General features: G+C 42.9%; 1 protein-coding gene across 1 annotated transcript; it reads right to left on the reverse strand.

The window, feature by feature from the left end:
- Positions 1–12,184: 12,184 nt before the first annotated feature.
- On the reverse strand, positions 12,185–14,015 carry LOC147334117 (Fc receptor-like protein 5). Its single transcript, XM_086286708.1, has 5 exons — positions 13,985–14,015; positions 13,162–13,197; positions 12,775–13,038; positions 12,450–12,695; positions 12,185–12,363 (listed from the first exon to the last, which is right to left on the reverse strand). The coding sequence occupies exons 1-5, from the start codon at positions 14,013–14,015 to the stop codon at positions 12,185–12,187; spliced, it is 756 nt and encodes a 251-aa protein (XP_086142834.1).
- Positions 14,016–14,952: the final 937 nt, after the last annotated feature.

Here is a 14,952-nt window from a genome sequence, read left to right on the forward strand (position 1 = left end):
TTTTTTAAGGATGAAGAGCTCCAGTGTTCCACAACCAGGATGAAGACTGCATTGTTCATCTCCACTCTGAGATTCAACTAACAGACAGACACTCCTCTGCAGTACCCCGACATAGTTTTCCACCTCTCTAACTTAGTCTATGTGTTGGACGGCACCCTCTGGTGCCCATCTGCCAATCCACAGGCATCATCCAAGACCTCCACAGAATGTTGCAGAAAGATCAATCAAGACTGCAACAGAAGATCCAGAGTTTTAAGGAATTCAGAGCACACCTTGTCCTCCTCACAAGCTCTTCCACCAAGCAGTTGCATAACTAGAACAGTGACCTTAACCCACTGATAAGCACAATCACTGGACACTGCTTCCATTACAGAAGGCATGACAGTAGGATTCAGAAGATTCCCAAAGTGTTCCTTCCACCACCTGACTGTACCCTCAGTTTAGGTCAGCAGCATCACACTACCACTGTATACAGTGTGAACAGAGCATTACTTCACCTACCTTAGTTGTCTAAAAGTTTGCCAGAATTTCTTTGAGATCATATGAAAGTCCATAATTTCACCAAATGTCTCTCACACCCAGTTTTCTTTTCAGCCACTGCCAAAGTTGCACTCTGCTGGGCTAGCCATCACCTGTTAACTGCCTCAAGAGTTCCACACTGATACGATTCCTTCTTCAGCCTGACAGCTGCCCCACTTGTCCAGCCTCTGGTCCTGGAATTACTGCCACAACAGGCACCAATGACCTTCGAGCCATAGTGCCTTATAGATGCTGTCACCATCCTGGGTCTCTGACCCAGCGTTTTCAGTTTATGTTTTGAGTTTTCAAGTTATCACTTTAAATATACTGAGTAATAGGATTATCATTTTGTTGCCTTAAGTTTAGTTTAGTTATGTTCACTTAGGTCTTCTTCTCCATGTTGTCAAGTTTGTGTTGTCATGTCTGCATTCCATGCTGTTTTCTGTTTTATTGTCCTTGTCCTATGTGCAGTGTGTCTAGTTTTGCTTCCCCTTGTCTTGTTAAGTCTGATTTGTCCCAGCTGTTCCCCATCCCCCAATTATCTCTGTGTGTACTTAAGTTCTCTGTCCTCCTTTGTTCAGTGTCAGGTTGTCCTTTGTGTCACTTTTCCATCTTCCTTTGTACCCATGTCAGGTTTCATTTTTTGATGTTTATCTTTAGTTTCCCCAGTTTAGGTTATTGTTCAGCTTCACCTCTGCATTTTGTTTTGTAAGGTCTTAACGGCCTTAATAAATGGATCACTTTCAATTGACATTGAAGTTTTTTTTATTGCACCAGATTTCTACTGCACCAGGGCCAGGCCCCCATGCATGGACCCGTCCAGCAGCCCGGCGACATACCAACCAGGACCCAAGCCGCCCAGGACCAGCCAGAACCCCAGCCCAGAGGCGGAGAACTCCCAGAACCCTAAGATCCCAAGCCAGCCATGGACCCACCCAGGAGCAGCGCAGCTACAGACCCAAAACCTCTGAACTGGTGGACAGAAGCAAAAAGTTTGTATGTAATTGTCAGGTTTATTCCCTTGAATGTGAGCAGTTGTCAGAGCACGTAAAATCCATCCTGAACATCTGATGACCTGCATACTGCGCTCTATGTAGTATTTGGTGTTATATTAATTGTAGACTGGGATAGATTTTTAAACATATCTGAGACCAGTATTCTTTTTCCCAAGTTGAGCAATAGATGCAGCTCCCATTTTGCAGTAGGAAGGGATATTGATTCATCTATTTTGGAAGGTGTCCTGTATATTTTAGATGGTAATTTGGGGATTTTGAGATTAGAAATTGTACAACACACAATTTAACTTGATTAGGCTTAAACTACTTTTTAAATAAAGATTTAATTTGTTGATATTCTAAAACTCTATTCTTGTTTATCCCATATTGTATAACTAATTGTCAAACAGAATAAAGTCTGTTCCTTTGAATATGTATTTTGAAGTTTTTGAAGTTGAAGTTGAATAATGCTTTATTGGCCATATGCAGGTTGCCCCGCAGAGGAATAGGACCCCCCTTTTAGCTCCAATACGGGAAGTTGATCATTTTATTGTTCTGTTGACACCCTACGAGACCACCCATCTCCCAAGCTACAGTTAGCAAACTGCTTGCTAAGTTTCATGAAACTGGTTCAGTGTTGGATTTGCCCAAATGTGGACGCAAGAAAACTGTCACTAATGAAGAAACATCAGTGGCTGTCCTAGCTTCATTCAGCAACAGCCCACATCGTAGCACTCGCCGCATGTCACTGGAGAGTTGCATTAGTCGAACATCCCCTCGGCGGATATTAGCTACTCACAAATGGCATCCTTACAAACTCCAGCTACTGCAGCATCTCAACGAGGATGACCCAGATCGGTGCCCAGAATTTGCAGAATGGGCAAAACAAAAATTGGAACAGGACCCTCAGTTCACACAGAAGATTTTGTTCAGTGATGAGGCAAACTTTTATGTGAATGGTGAAGTTAACAAACAAAACCACCGCTTTTGGTCTGACGCTAACCCACATTGGATGATCCCTCCAAGGCTGTTGGAACAACAAAAGTGATGGTTTGGTGTGGTATATGGGGTACAATAGTGGGTCCATTCTTCATCAATCGTAACCTCAAGGCCACTGGATATTTGAAATTGCTACATGATGATGTGTTTCCCTCTTTATGCACTGAAGCTGGCACGTTCCCTGAGTTTTTCCAGCAAGATGGTGCACCACCACATTATGGGTGCCAGGTCCGAGCATTCCTAGATGAACAGTTTCCTGGAAAGTGGATTGGTCGTCGTGGGCCAGTTGAATGGCCCCCAAGGTCTCCCAATCTGACCCCCTTAGACTTTTATCTTTGGGGTCATCTGAAGGCAATTGTCTATGGTGTGAAGATACGAGATGTGCAGCACCTGAAACTACGGATACTGGATACCTGTGCTGGCATTTCTCCTGCGGTGTTGCTATCAGTGTGTGAAGAGTGGGAGAAGAGGGTTGCATTGACAATCCAACACAATGGTGCTGCCCATTGTGTTGGATTGTCAATGCAACCCTGAACACATTTTATAAGTGGTCAGAAACTTCTAAATAACTCATGAAAGAATAAAGTTATGTTGAAACCAAGCACACCGTTGTTTTTCTTGTGACATTACCAATAAGTTTGATGTGTCACATGGCCCTCTTCCTATTGAAAAAAACAAAAGTTGTATCCAAGATGGCCGACTTCTAAATGGCCACCATGGTCACCACCCATCTTGAGGAGTTTGCCCCCTCACATATACTAATGTGCCACAAACAGGACTTTAATATCACAACCATTCCCATGTATCCATATAAATGGCCCACCCTGTACATCTAGCCAGGGCTCATCTACAATGGTATGTTTTAACTATCCTGAGATGAATTGCATCCAGCTGGCTAAAATGTGGTGTTGAAGCTTAAGCAAATCTAGTCCTCCTTTATCCTGGGTCCTTTGTAGCATTTCTAAGCTGATAAGTGGGGATTTATCTCTCCAAAGGAATTTAGAAGTAGACGAATTGTCATGGTCCCCCGGATCTGCAGGATGTGTTATGTTTTGCTGCCTTTACAAGTCTTGCCACAATGTTCACCTTTTGCTCATTCAGGTTAATCACCCGATGGCTTCTCATCGCGACTGATTTTCTCCTCACTACTTAAGACTGCAGGAGGGTCTGCTTCTTTGCTGCATCATTGTTCTAACTACTACTATCAGTTACTATCACTTTAATAAGGAATGCTGGCCAAAAGCTGGTGGAAAACAGGGTTTTGGCAGGATACCATTTTTCTCAGAAATTAAAGTATAAATGTATTACATTCCATGACATAACATTCGCTAGTCTCAGTACTCAGGGATCAGTCCGCCAGCGTTTCCACCCTTTGCCATGGATGAATGCCCAGCCATGAGGCACTCACCCACTGGTACCCTCCACAGGGCAAGGTAACCCTATCCTGGACAGGGTTAAAAGTTCCCTAGATCTTTCACTCATAGGGGTCTTCAATCACTCTTTGTCTGGTCCCTCTCCAAGGGGCAGTCAATTTTACGTAAGAGAACCTAACAAGAGGGAAAACGCCCCCTGACAACATAGCCCGTGGGACATATTGATCCCTCCACTATGATAGAGTTGTGATTCAATGAGGGGCATTTAGAAATATTTCTTAATAATTCCTCTTTTTCTTGTATATTTTCCATTCATGATCAAATAATGAATTGCTGCATGAATGTTTAATAAGGCAGCTATGTTGGGCGAGTAGGTTAATCTTTGATGTCTAGTTTTTCATCTCCCAAGAATGTAATTCAACAGATCTCAGTGGGATCTATACTGAACTTAGGAATAGAATCCAAACATCAATCCTTTCCAAGTAGTTTCAATTCAATACCAATATTAGGGGCAGTGTCAATACTATTGAGCTTGAGCTCTCCTGTAACAGTCATTACTCCAGTAAGTTGCAGCAGATTTTAAGTGGTACTTATTGTTTTATAAAGCTTCACTGAGGTGTAACACAAGGGTCTCTGAGCTGGTTCAGGAGATAAGCCTGCCGTGTCCGGTCTGAGTCACATGTTCATCAGTTTGTAGTTCATCTCTAAACTCTTCAGCTCTCTGGCTTCATGTTAAAGCTCTGAGTGTTACACTGTGAATGTTCCCAGATGGAGGAATGATAAATGGACACTCAGTGACTTTCTAGTCCAAGTTAACACAATTAGATTATTTTTTGTTTAGCAGACAAAAGTTTCAAATGTGAAGTTTGTAATCAATAATAAAGATAAAGGTAAAGACTCACTTAAGAAGAATGTTTAGGCTGTTATTTGTATTTTAACATTGATAAGTTAATTAACGAAAATAAAATGTTCTGCCATGAAAGCAGCTGCTGGCTGGTTTCAGTGTGATTTAAAACAAAGCTCTTTGCGTTATCTTTTTTTTTTTTTTTTTTTTTTTTTTTTTTTAAATGACATCAGAAACAGCAGTATGCGACATTACGTGATGGCAGAGCTTCAGTTCATCCTTTGTCATTTTTTTTTATTTTTTTTTTTATAAATAGGACAGGGGGAATGAATGAGAGAAAGAGGGGGAGAGAAAGAAAGAAAACCAAAGGGGAGAAGAGACGGTGAGAGGGGGGGGGAAGAGAGAGAAAAAAAAAAAAGAACTCCTGGGTCACCTGTATGGAGAAAAAAAAAACAAACAAAAAAAACAAACAGAGGAGACAGCAAACAACAAAGAGCAACATAATAATAGAGAAAACAAAGCACCATCACAATAAACTAGCTAGTCATAGATATCAATATTTACTAAATAATAAACGATATTGTGCAGCACGCAAGATAGACAGCGCACAGTGTGCTTTGAGGCAGCAGCCAAGAAAGCTTTAGTCCGCGTCTGTGAATACCCATGTGTGCATACCTGTGTGGATCAGCATGCTTGCATTCCAAAGGTTTCTCCATGTAATGATCTGCTAGGGAGTGTGGGGGGGGCCACAGCCCCGTCCTCCAGGGTGTGAAGCGGGTATGGAGGAGATCAAAACTCCAGACATCCAGAGGCCCCCAGAACACAAGAGACCATGGAAGACCAACAGAGGGGCAGCCGCGCCACTGTTCCAGTAAGAGCTGAGGAGAGTCCCAGATGAGGGCTCGCCCAGCAGCCGCGGAGCAGAAGTCAGGGGGAGTTGCAGTGACGCGCCCGTGAGCTCCGCCGGCCCCCAGCTGTGCCTGAGTGACCGAGCCCCAGGCCGAGAGGCCGGGGGCACCCCACCTCCAAAGGGGCCCGAGCGAGCCCCAGGCCCCAGGCCCCGACAAGCGGCCGCCAAGGAGTGAGCCGGTGTGTACCCGGACGCCCACCCCCAGACACAAAGAACCACCAACACACCGACACCTGAGGGAGTCCGCCACCGGCAGGGGAAGTGGTGGTGGGTGGAGATAGGCCTCCAAACCTTGGAGGGCCTGAGGTGTCCCCAGAGAGGTGGCGTCTGATACCCAACCTGACATATAGACACAGACATACAGGCACCCACAGACACAAACATCCATTCCCACCCTCATGCTCTCATATGCACTCACTCCACACTCAACCAACGTGGAGACAGACATAAAGAGACGCTGTACACACAATCACACTCCCCAAGCGTACTCTACAAACCGGGTCTAGGTACCCTTGCCCCTGGAGGGGGGAATTGCACCCAGACCCAGGTGGTGTTACCCTTTTCCCTGCGGTGGGGAGAGGCAGACCACCCCGACTCTGCAGCAGCAGGGAGGCCCCACACCCCAGACCGCAGTCGGACGGCCAACTCCTCCCACTAGCCCTCCCGCTCCAGCAGGCCGCAGAGAATGGGAGTGGGAGAAGACTCCAAACCTCCCTCCACCCGCTCATTGTAGTGTTGATGCATATGTGTTCTAAGGTGTAATTAAAACCCAGGAGGGCATGGAGCTACCTGCCAAGGAGCAGCAGGTAAGCGCATAGTCCCTCCTGCTAGCCCTCAATGACTAAGTGCATTTAAAATTGAGAGGTGGGCAACGACGTCAGGGGTGAGGTATACACCCTGATGGTAATTTGGACTCCGTGATTGTGCCCACCCCCAAGATCCTATATGTATGTGTAATGAGAGTGTGAATAATGTGAATGTCTAAGTTGTGGGATAAAATTGAGGCAGAGGCAGCCAGAAGGGGACAGGGGGGGGGGGTAGCCTCCTCTGCACCCTGGTGACATACCCCCACTCCAAGGCCCTGCATGTGTGGGTGGTTGTGGAGGAGCGGGAAGAGGGAGGCAGCTGGAGATGGGGAGGGAAGGAAGGGAGGGGCAGGTAACCCCTCCCTGGGGCCAGCTCCCCCGCTGACCCCAGTAAGCACTCCCACCCTCCGCGACCCGCCAGGGAAGGGGGGCCCAGGCCCATCAGACCGGGGCCCAGTGCAGTAGCGCCCCCCGGCTCCACAGAGCCCTGGACAGTCCACCCAACCCCACCACAGAGAAAACTGCACCCACCCCACCATCCACACATCTTCCAGACTACATAAGACGGTAAACGCCCAGGCTGAGATCTTCCTCCACCTCTCCTGTATCTCCCCCTCCTGCAGAGAGTTCCTGAAGAGAAGAAAGCTCCTGCAAGATGTGACCATCCCCCCCACCAGTTGAAGAGCCCCCCAGGCGGCTCGACGCACCGGCGGCACCCTGCTCCAGGGCCGGGCCCCCATGCACCCACCCGCCCACAACCCCGGCAGCACACCAACCAGGACCCAAGCCCCCGAGGCCCGGCCCGGGCCCCAGCCCAGAGACGGAGCGCCCCCAGAACCTCACGCCCATCCCGGACCCACCCAGGGGCAGCCAGGTTGCCAGGTCAGTAACCCACGTCCGTCAGCACAGACCCTCCCCTAGCCCCGCTGCACGCAGCCGCGAGGAAACAGTCACCTGAGAGCCAACAGAGCCCCCAACCGGACGTGACCGCTACCCCGGGTTGAGCCCCCCAAGGAAGATGCCTCCCGGGAACCCCCCGACGCCCTAAGCCTGTCCCTAACCCCTCACCAATCACAACAGTGAAGGCGGGACCAAACTATGACCCCCCACCCCCACTAGGTGATGGAGCTGATAAAAGGGGCCCAGAGCAATTGATCTAATGTGGTGGCAGAGGCTGTGTCAAGACTAATGTAATCTAATAGATAATTTCTATATTGGTTAGAATTAAGATTATTTTTATTTTTCCAGTTCATGAGGACTGTTTTCTTGGCTATGCATAGGGCAGTGAAGATCATATGGGCTATATTCTTTTCTGAAGTGACATTATCTAAGCTGCCCAGTAGACACACTAAGGGGGAAGTTGGAATGTTACATTTCAGACACTTTGATAAGTCTTCACATATCTCGCGCCAAAACTTTTGCACTGGTGGACAGAACCAAAGAGCGTGGATGTAATTGTCTGGTGTATTGCCTTGACAGTGTGAGCAGTTGTTGGAAGATGTAAAGCCCATCTTGAACATCCGATGACCTGTATAGTGCACTCTATGAAGTATTTTGTATTGTATTAATTGCAGACTGGGATTTTTAATTAATTTAAAAGTTTTTAAGCAAATCTGAGACCAGAAGTTTTGGTCTAGGTTGACTGATAAATCTGCTTCCCACTTTGCAGTAGGAAGGGATATTGATTCATCTAATTTAGAAAGTGTTCTGTATATTTTAGATAATAATTTGGGGGATTTAAGAGTAAGAAAATGTGCCGCACTTAGTGGTGTTTGTAATTCAACTTGACTGAGGTTAAATTTCTTTTTTACTATGGATTTAATTTGTTGATATTCTAAAAACCTTGTCTTGTTGATCCCATATTGTGCAACTAGTCTGTCAAATGGAATAAATTCTGTTCCCTCTAATATATGTTCTAAGTATTTAATTCCTTTACAACTCCATTCTGGGAAATTAATCATATTATTGTTTTGTAATATGTCAGGGTTATTCCAGATAGGTGTACGTTTGCATGGGATTAATGAAGACTCCGTTATTTTTAGAAACTCCCACCATGCTGTTAGAGAAAAGCTGATGTTGATACTTTTAAAGCATTCATGTCTTTTGATGTTTGAGCTAATAAATGGTAGGTCTGAAATCTCTAGATCCTTGCATAGTGCCTGTTCAACATCTAGCCAGGGCTCAACTAAGAAGGTATGTTTTAACCATTCTGAGATGAACTGAAGCCTGTTGGCTAAGAAGTATTGGTGAAAATTAGGCAGATCTAATCCTCCTCTATCCTTGGTTCTTTGTAGCGTTTTTAAGCTAATACGCGGGGGTTTATCTTTCCAAAGGAATTTGGAAATATATGAATCCAGAGATCTGAACCAATCTTGTGATGGTTTGTTAGGGATCATCAAAAATAAGTAATTTATTTTTGGCAAGATCATCATTTTTATAGTGGCGACCCTTCCCATGAGTGATATGGGTAAAGATTTCCATCTAGTCAGATCGCCTTCTACTTTCTTTAGAAGTGGGATGTGGTTTAGTTTAGTTAAGTCTGAAAGCTTAGGAGAGACATTAATACCTAAATATTTAATATTTCCGGATTGCAGTGGGGCAGAGGAAGAATTATGGAAGGAGCAGTTAATGGGGAGAACTGTAGATTTTGGCCAATTAATTGAATAATCTGAAACTCTTGAAAACCAGTTTATTAAAGTAATTACCTCAGAGAGGTTGGTTTGTGTGTTTTGCAGAAAAAGCAACACATCATCCGCATAGAGACTGATTTTATGTTCTATGTTCTTACATTTTATGCCCTTAATTATTGTAGCCTGTCTAAATGCTGCTGCTAGAGGTTCGATAAAAATTGCAAAAAGTGAAGGGGAGAGTGGGCATCCCTGTCTGGTGCCCCTCAGGAGACAGAAGCTGGAGGATGTCTGGTCATTTGTTCTGATACGAGCCGTTGGGGAATTGTATAATATTCTTATCCAGTTTATGAAAGAGTTTCCGAAACCAAATTTGTGTAAAGTTGCGAATAAAAATTTCCAATTAACTCTGTCAAATGCTTTTTCTGCATCTAGAGATAATATTATGGTTTCGATGTTTTTACTGTATGAGTAGTCTATTAAATCAAGTAATCTACGAGTGTTTGTTGAGGAGTGCCGACCTTTTATGAAACCAGTTTGGTCAGGATGAATTAAGAGGGGGGTCATTTTCTCTAATCTCTTTGAGAGAGCTTTGCAGATTATTTTAAGGTCTACATTTAAAAGAGAAATTGGACGATAGCTTGAGGGAAATAAAGGGTCTTTGCCTGGTTTTAGCAGGAGACTAATGTTGGCAGAATTCATATTTGGTGGTAGTCTGCCCTTTTCCTCGATTTCCTGCAACATGCTGTGGAATACTGGTGCCAAAATTGTCCAGAATTCTTTGTAGAATTCTGCAGGGAAGCCGTCTGGACCTGGAGCCTTATTATTGGGCATACTTATCAGGGCTTCCTGGAGTTCACTTGGCGTCAGTGGCGAATCCAGTTCCATTGCTTGACTGTCTAGTAATTTTGGAAGAGTTACGTTGTCAAGAAACAGATCAATTTCATTTTTAGATGGGTTTATTTGTGGTGAGTATAAAGTTTCATAGAAATCCCTAAAAATGTTGTTTATTCTTCCAGGATCATATATTGTGTTCCCCGATAAATCTTTAGCAGCATCTTTGCGTTATCATTAACAAACACTAAATTGTTTTTGTTGCTGTGGTTTAATGCTTCTTTTTTTCTTTTTAGCCACAACCAAACCGGAAGAAGTCAAATTTTCCATCTGACATCTTGGTGAAACCCACAAAACCACACGTGGAAAATAAGAAAGAATAAAATTTTATTAAAGCAGAGAAACTAAATTGTTGCTGGGGAAATACAAATGATGGTCTGAGACATATTTTTGAATATAAATAACAGGGAACTTACCGTGGCCATAAGAAACATTAACACATTTATATTTTCATTGTTGATTTTGCAGGAAAAACACTTTTAAAACTCCAGTTAAAAATACATATTTGTGATTTTTGAATTGTAATATTCTAAATGAGAAAAAGACAAAGACAAATAACAGCATATGGATCTCCTCTGGTCTGAGGTGCTGGGGGGACCAGTTAGAGACCAGCAGCTGGACGTCAGTGGTTGGACTGGTGGGCTACTTCAGTGAAGAGTAGACGACATCTGGCTCTGGTTTAATGTCTGAACACAAACGCACAATTTTAAGATTATTTTTTTGTTGATTGTTACACAAATTTGGAAACTAGGGGGCGGTTGCTTTTTGAGGGACATTAGTTGAAAAGGATTCTGGGAAATCTCAAGTGTTCCTGGTGGTTTTTCTACAGTGAATATCTCAACCCCTAAATTATGTCAGGCTGCATAATTAATGCTGAAACATAAACAAGGGTAACATTAGTCTGTGAACGAAGCCGCAGCAGAGCTGTTGGGACTTGAATCTGTTTTTAGCACGAGGCTTTCAAATTGTATGAAAGTTACATGTTATAGCACAGAGTAGCAGCTTTTAGGAAAGTTGTTCCACTGATCATCAGCTAGCTTGCATCTGTCTACAGTTAAAGATACAGAGTAGCTGTACCTGGGTCTCCTTGGTCTGATGGTTGTTTGTTTCATGACTTCTTCAGTTCTCACAGCTGGAGAAATTGCAGCTAGATCAGCGTCTGCAGAATAAAACACATCAAAGTTACTGAAGATAAAACTGCAACAGTACTGGTTTGAAAAAAAAAATGTTGTTTGTAATGTTCCATTATAAAGGGACTTTGGGATGATTGTTATACACAACAACACCTTTTTACAGACTTATAAATACCTGTGATACACAAAGTGACCACGAAGAACTACTTATGTGATATGAATGTATGCTTTCTTTCAGTGCAGTCTGACACCTTTAACCACAGAGCAAACATGTTCTCACAACATGAACACTCTCATTGGCCAGATCGGAACACACTGCAGTGAGAAGTCTCATCAGCTTCAGGCTACAACTACAGTTAACTAAAATCATCTTCAAGATGAATGTTCAACATGTCAGAATGCTACAGAAACTCCAAAATTAGGTTTTATTGAAATACTTTTTCAAAATATGTCTCCACGATCCTTCGTATTTTAAAATGAACAGCCCTGTGTTGAAACACCTGCTGCTGAAGTGTTTTCTTTGTATCAGAAACAGGATGCTGGACGACTGCAGAGCTGTTAGCTTCAGTTAACCACAGACCACAAACACAGTCCAGCTCACAGTGAACAACACTCAGTAAGCACAGAGTTAAACTTAAATATTGTGATTTTAGCTTTTGATCAGGCAAACATTTTTAAACTTCTGATAATCCCTCTGATTCTACATGTCCTCATAATCCATCAAAGTCAGCAACAGTCTTCATGACTATAACATAATACACAACTATTCTATTTTCCTTATATATTTTCACAATGTAAAGCTGCACAAAAGTCCTTCTAGAAGCAAATTTAACATCTCAGTTATGCTGTAAAGTACTACCTCTGTTTTGTGTGATAGGCTGTTGATAATTTGGTGTTTTGACAAAAGAGTACATGACATGAGTGATGATTTCATCTTCTTCAGTTTCTTCTTGATCTATTGAAATGATCCAAAATAAACAATAATATAAGTTAAATAGCTAAAAAAAAGATCACATTCAAGAAACTTACTGTGATCATAATTAATGTGAACTTTATTCTAGTAAACAAACTCAGACGTGAAAGATCAGGAAGTCTGAGTCTCACCTTCAGGTTTCCTATAAACACATCGTCTCACCAGCAGAACCAGTAACACCAGTAGAACCACAACACAGACTAATCCAACACATGACAACACAGCGAGAACAGGAGGAGAGAGTGATGGAGGAGAGGTGGATGTAGGTGGAGGTGTGGTGGTGTGTTCCCCTAAAATAAAGCAAACACAGTCATTAAGTTGTCGTCACATTGTGAATGTTGAAAGCTGCAGAAACACAGACAGGTGAGTGTGTCACCTGTGACAGTGATCCAGCTGGATGGAGACTCTCCATGACCGCTGATGTCACACTTGTAGAGGCCTTCATCAGACCTGGAAACATGCTGGATGGTCATGTGACCTGTAGGCCGCTTCCTGATGAGGGAGCCATCTTTATAGAAAGCAGCTGGGAGGTTGGAGGGAGTGGTCTCTGTTTTACAGAGCAGAGTGACGTCATCTCCCTCCATCACAGGGAGGACAGGACTCTGCAGGATCACTGATCCACCTCAACACAGAGACAAACTACAGCATTTCATCCATTTACACACAGCTTCATCAACACTAACTCCACACACTCAGCTTACCAGTGACTGTCAGGTTAACCATGTTACTGATGGGACCCTCTCTGGACTCACACCAGTAAACTCCACTGTCATGCTGTTTCGTTATACTGATGGTACAGGAAGAACCAGCTGGTTTTCCCCACCCATCTCCACACTGAGTTCTCTGTTTCTTTGTTGTGTTTCTCCTCAGAGTCCATCCAGCAGCGCTGTCGTCCTCCTCACAGCTCAGAGACACAAAGTCTCCTTCAAAGAACTGAGAGCTGCTGGGACTCACAGTCAGACGAGCTGTGAGGGTTAAAATGAAAAAAATGATGATCTGTTAGAGTCACATTGTGAAACATGAACCCAATCAGGTCATATCAGTGAGCATTTCTCAGGTTTAAACTGTGACAGAAGAAGGTTACTGACCTTGGTTTGTTGTGCAGCTCAGCACTGAGATCAGAACTAAAGAGAAATGACACTCAGGTTGATTTGAGGTGAACATAAAGAACAACTCCACACAAACAGCTGACAAACACACAAACTCATCTCTGATATATCTGCTCATTTTCTATTTAATGCCAGCAACATATTTCTTTTTTTTTTGTGTGTCCTGTTTGGATCTTTAGCCATCAGAATTGTTGTCTTAAGGCCAAGAAAGATGCCAAGCGGATTTATTTTACCAAGTGGATCATCATGGCCTTGCCAAATTGGTCCATTTGATTGACCTTTATTATAATTATGAATTTATTTTATTTTCGGTTGCTACAAACGGGACAGCAACATGTTTCAATAAAGTTTGGACAAAAAAACACTTAAAATCTATCCATTTTCATAACCGCGTGTTCAAATTTCATGATACCATCAATGTATTCGCACATTTTGGACTTTTCATGATCCTCTACTCCAGCTTTTATCCAAAAATCAACATTTAAATTAATCATTATGTCCAGTGACTAAAGATTGAGTATAGACACAATAACCACTACTTTTAAATAACCCAGTAAAGTCATGTGTTGACTTTCAAGCTGTGTTGATATGAGTGAATGATTTGAGCTTTTCACTGCCTGCTGTGTTTCCTCGACTCCTGAGCAAAGATAAAGAGTCAGTTCAGACCTGCAGTTGGTCCTCGTGGTGTTTGAAGTTGAATTCAGCCTGATTTGTTTTTCATGTCTTCTCCTCCATCATCAGTTATCAGGAGAGCAGACAGTCAAAGTACAAGAATTCAAACAAACACAGAGATTCTACTTACAGAGCAGACACAGCACAGATGTTTCCTTCATCGTCCTTCTCACTCATTTGAGCTTTTTTCATTTCTGTCACTGACACCAAGTAAAGCCCGCCCTCTTCCTCTGAGCACCAGCTTTCTATTGGTTCAAACACAGAGGTGGGGGACTCACTTTTTCTAATTACTACAGACACATCATCATCGAAGCCTTTTCATAAAATATGAGTTCCAACTTTTTGTCTGTTTTCCCAAAATACTTTAAAATAAAACATTCGTTGGTTAACCAAATGAAAACAAAGTAAAAAAAAAACCCAAAACAAAACAAAGAAAGTTCAAATGTCCTCTGCTCTCTGTGATCTGTAGTTTGGTTGATGAGCAAATCCATGTCCATGTAGTTACGTCCCCCTCAGTGAGAGAGGCAGATATGAGCTGAAACACAGGAATCAAACCAGGGACGCTGCTGTTATGGAGCTGAACTGGAACCATTCAGACACTGAGGCCCTCTGAACACATTTTAATTACAGCTGTGCAGAGACACACTGATGACTGACTGGAACACTATGATTCACATTTTACATTAACACCATCCTCACACATGGTTTATATTTGGCCACTAGAGGGAGATGTTGGACTTTAAACACTAACATGGATACAAGCAGATCATCAAATTGAATATGAACGTAAACACGGATTAATTCCGTTTTAATGATGATCATAAAAGTGAAACTTGTTGTATCACAATGAGTATGCACATCTCAGCACTTCCTGCATTGTTTTAAATATTAAATTGTCAAATTTCTCTTTGCGTACAGTCTTCATTTCTTAGCAATGCTTTTATTTTGAAACAATTAAAGGGAACTTAAAAAAAAACTTAAACTGATCTCAATTAGAATTAATATCTTATAGCTACAGAAGTTATTTTTGGATTTTATATCGAAATCTACCTTCAAGAACGTTTTGCCACATCAGAGAATAGGGAGGGTGCAAGTGGG

This window comes from Aulonocara sp. 'chitande type north' Nkhata Bay, linkage group LG3, assembly GCF_057382095.1.
Source record: "Aulonocara sp. 'chitande type north' Nkhata Bay isolate Kocher_YH1m ecotype deep benthic linkage group LG3, A_spYH_male_GT1.1, whole genome shotgun sequence".
NCBI classification, from domain to species: Eukaryota; Metazoa; Chordata; class Actinopteri; order Cichliformes; family Cichlidae; genus Aulonocara; species Aulonocara sp. 'chitande type north' Nkhata Bay.

Coding starts and splice junctions, on each gene's coding strand:
- LOC147334117 (XM_086286708.1), bottom strand. CDS start 14,015: ATGAAGGAAACATCTGTGCTGTGTCTGCTCT. Junction 12,696..12,774: donor GGTTAACCTGACAGTCACTG/GTAAGCTGAGTG, acceptor CTCTGTGTTGAG/GTGGATCAGTGATCCTGCAG. Junction 12,364..12,449: donor CAGCTGGATCACTGTCACAG/GTGACACACTCA, acceptor GCTTTATTTTAG/GGGAACACACCACCACACCT.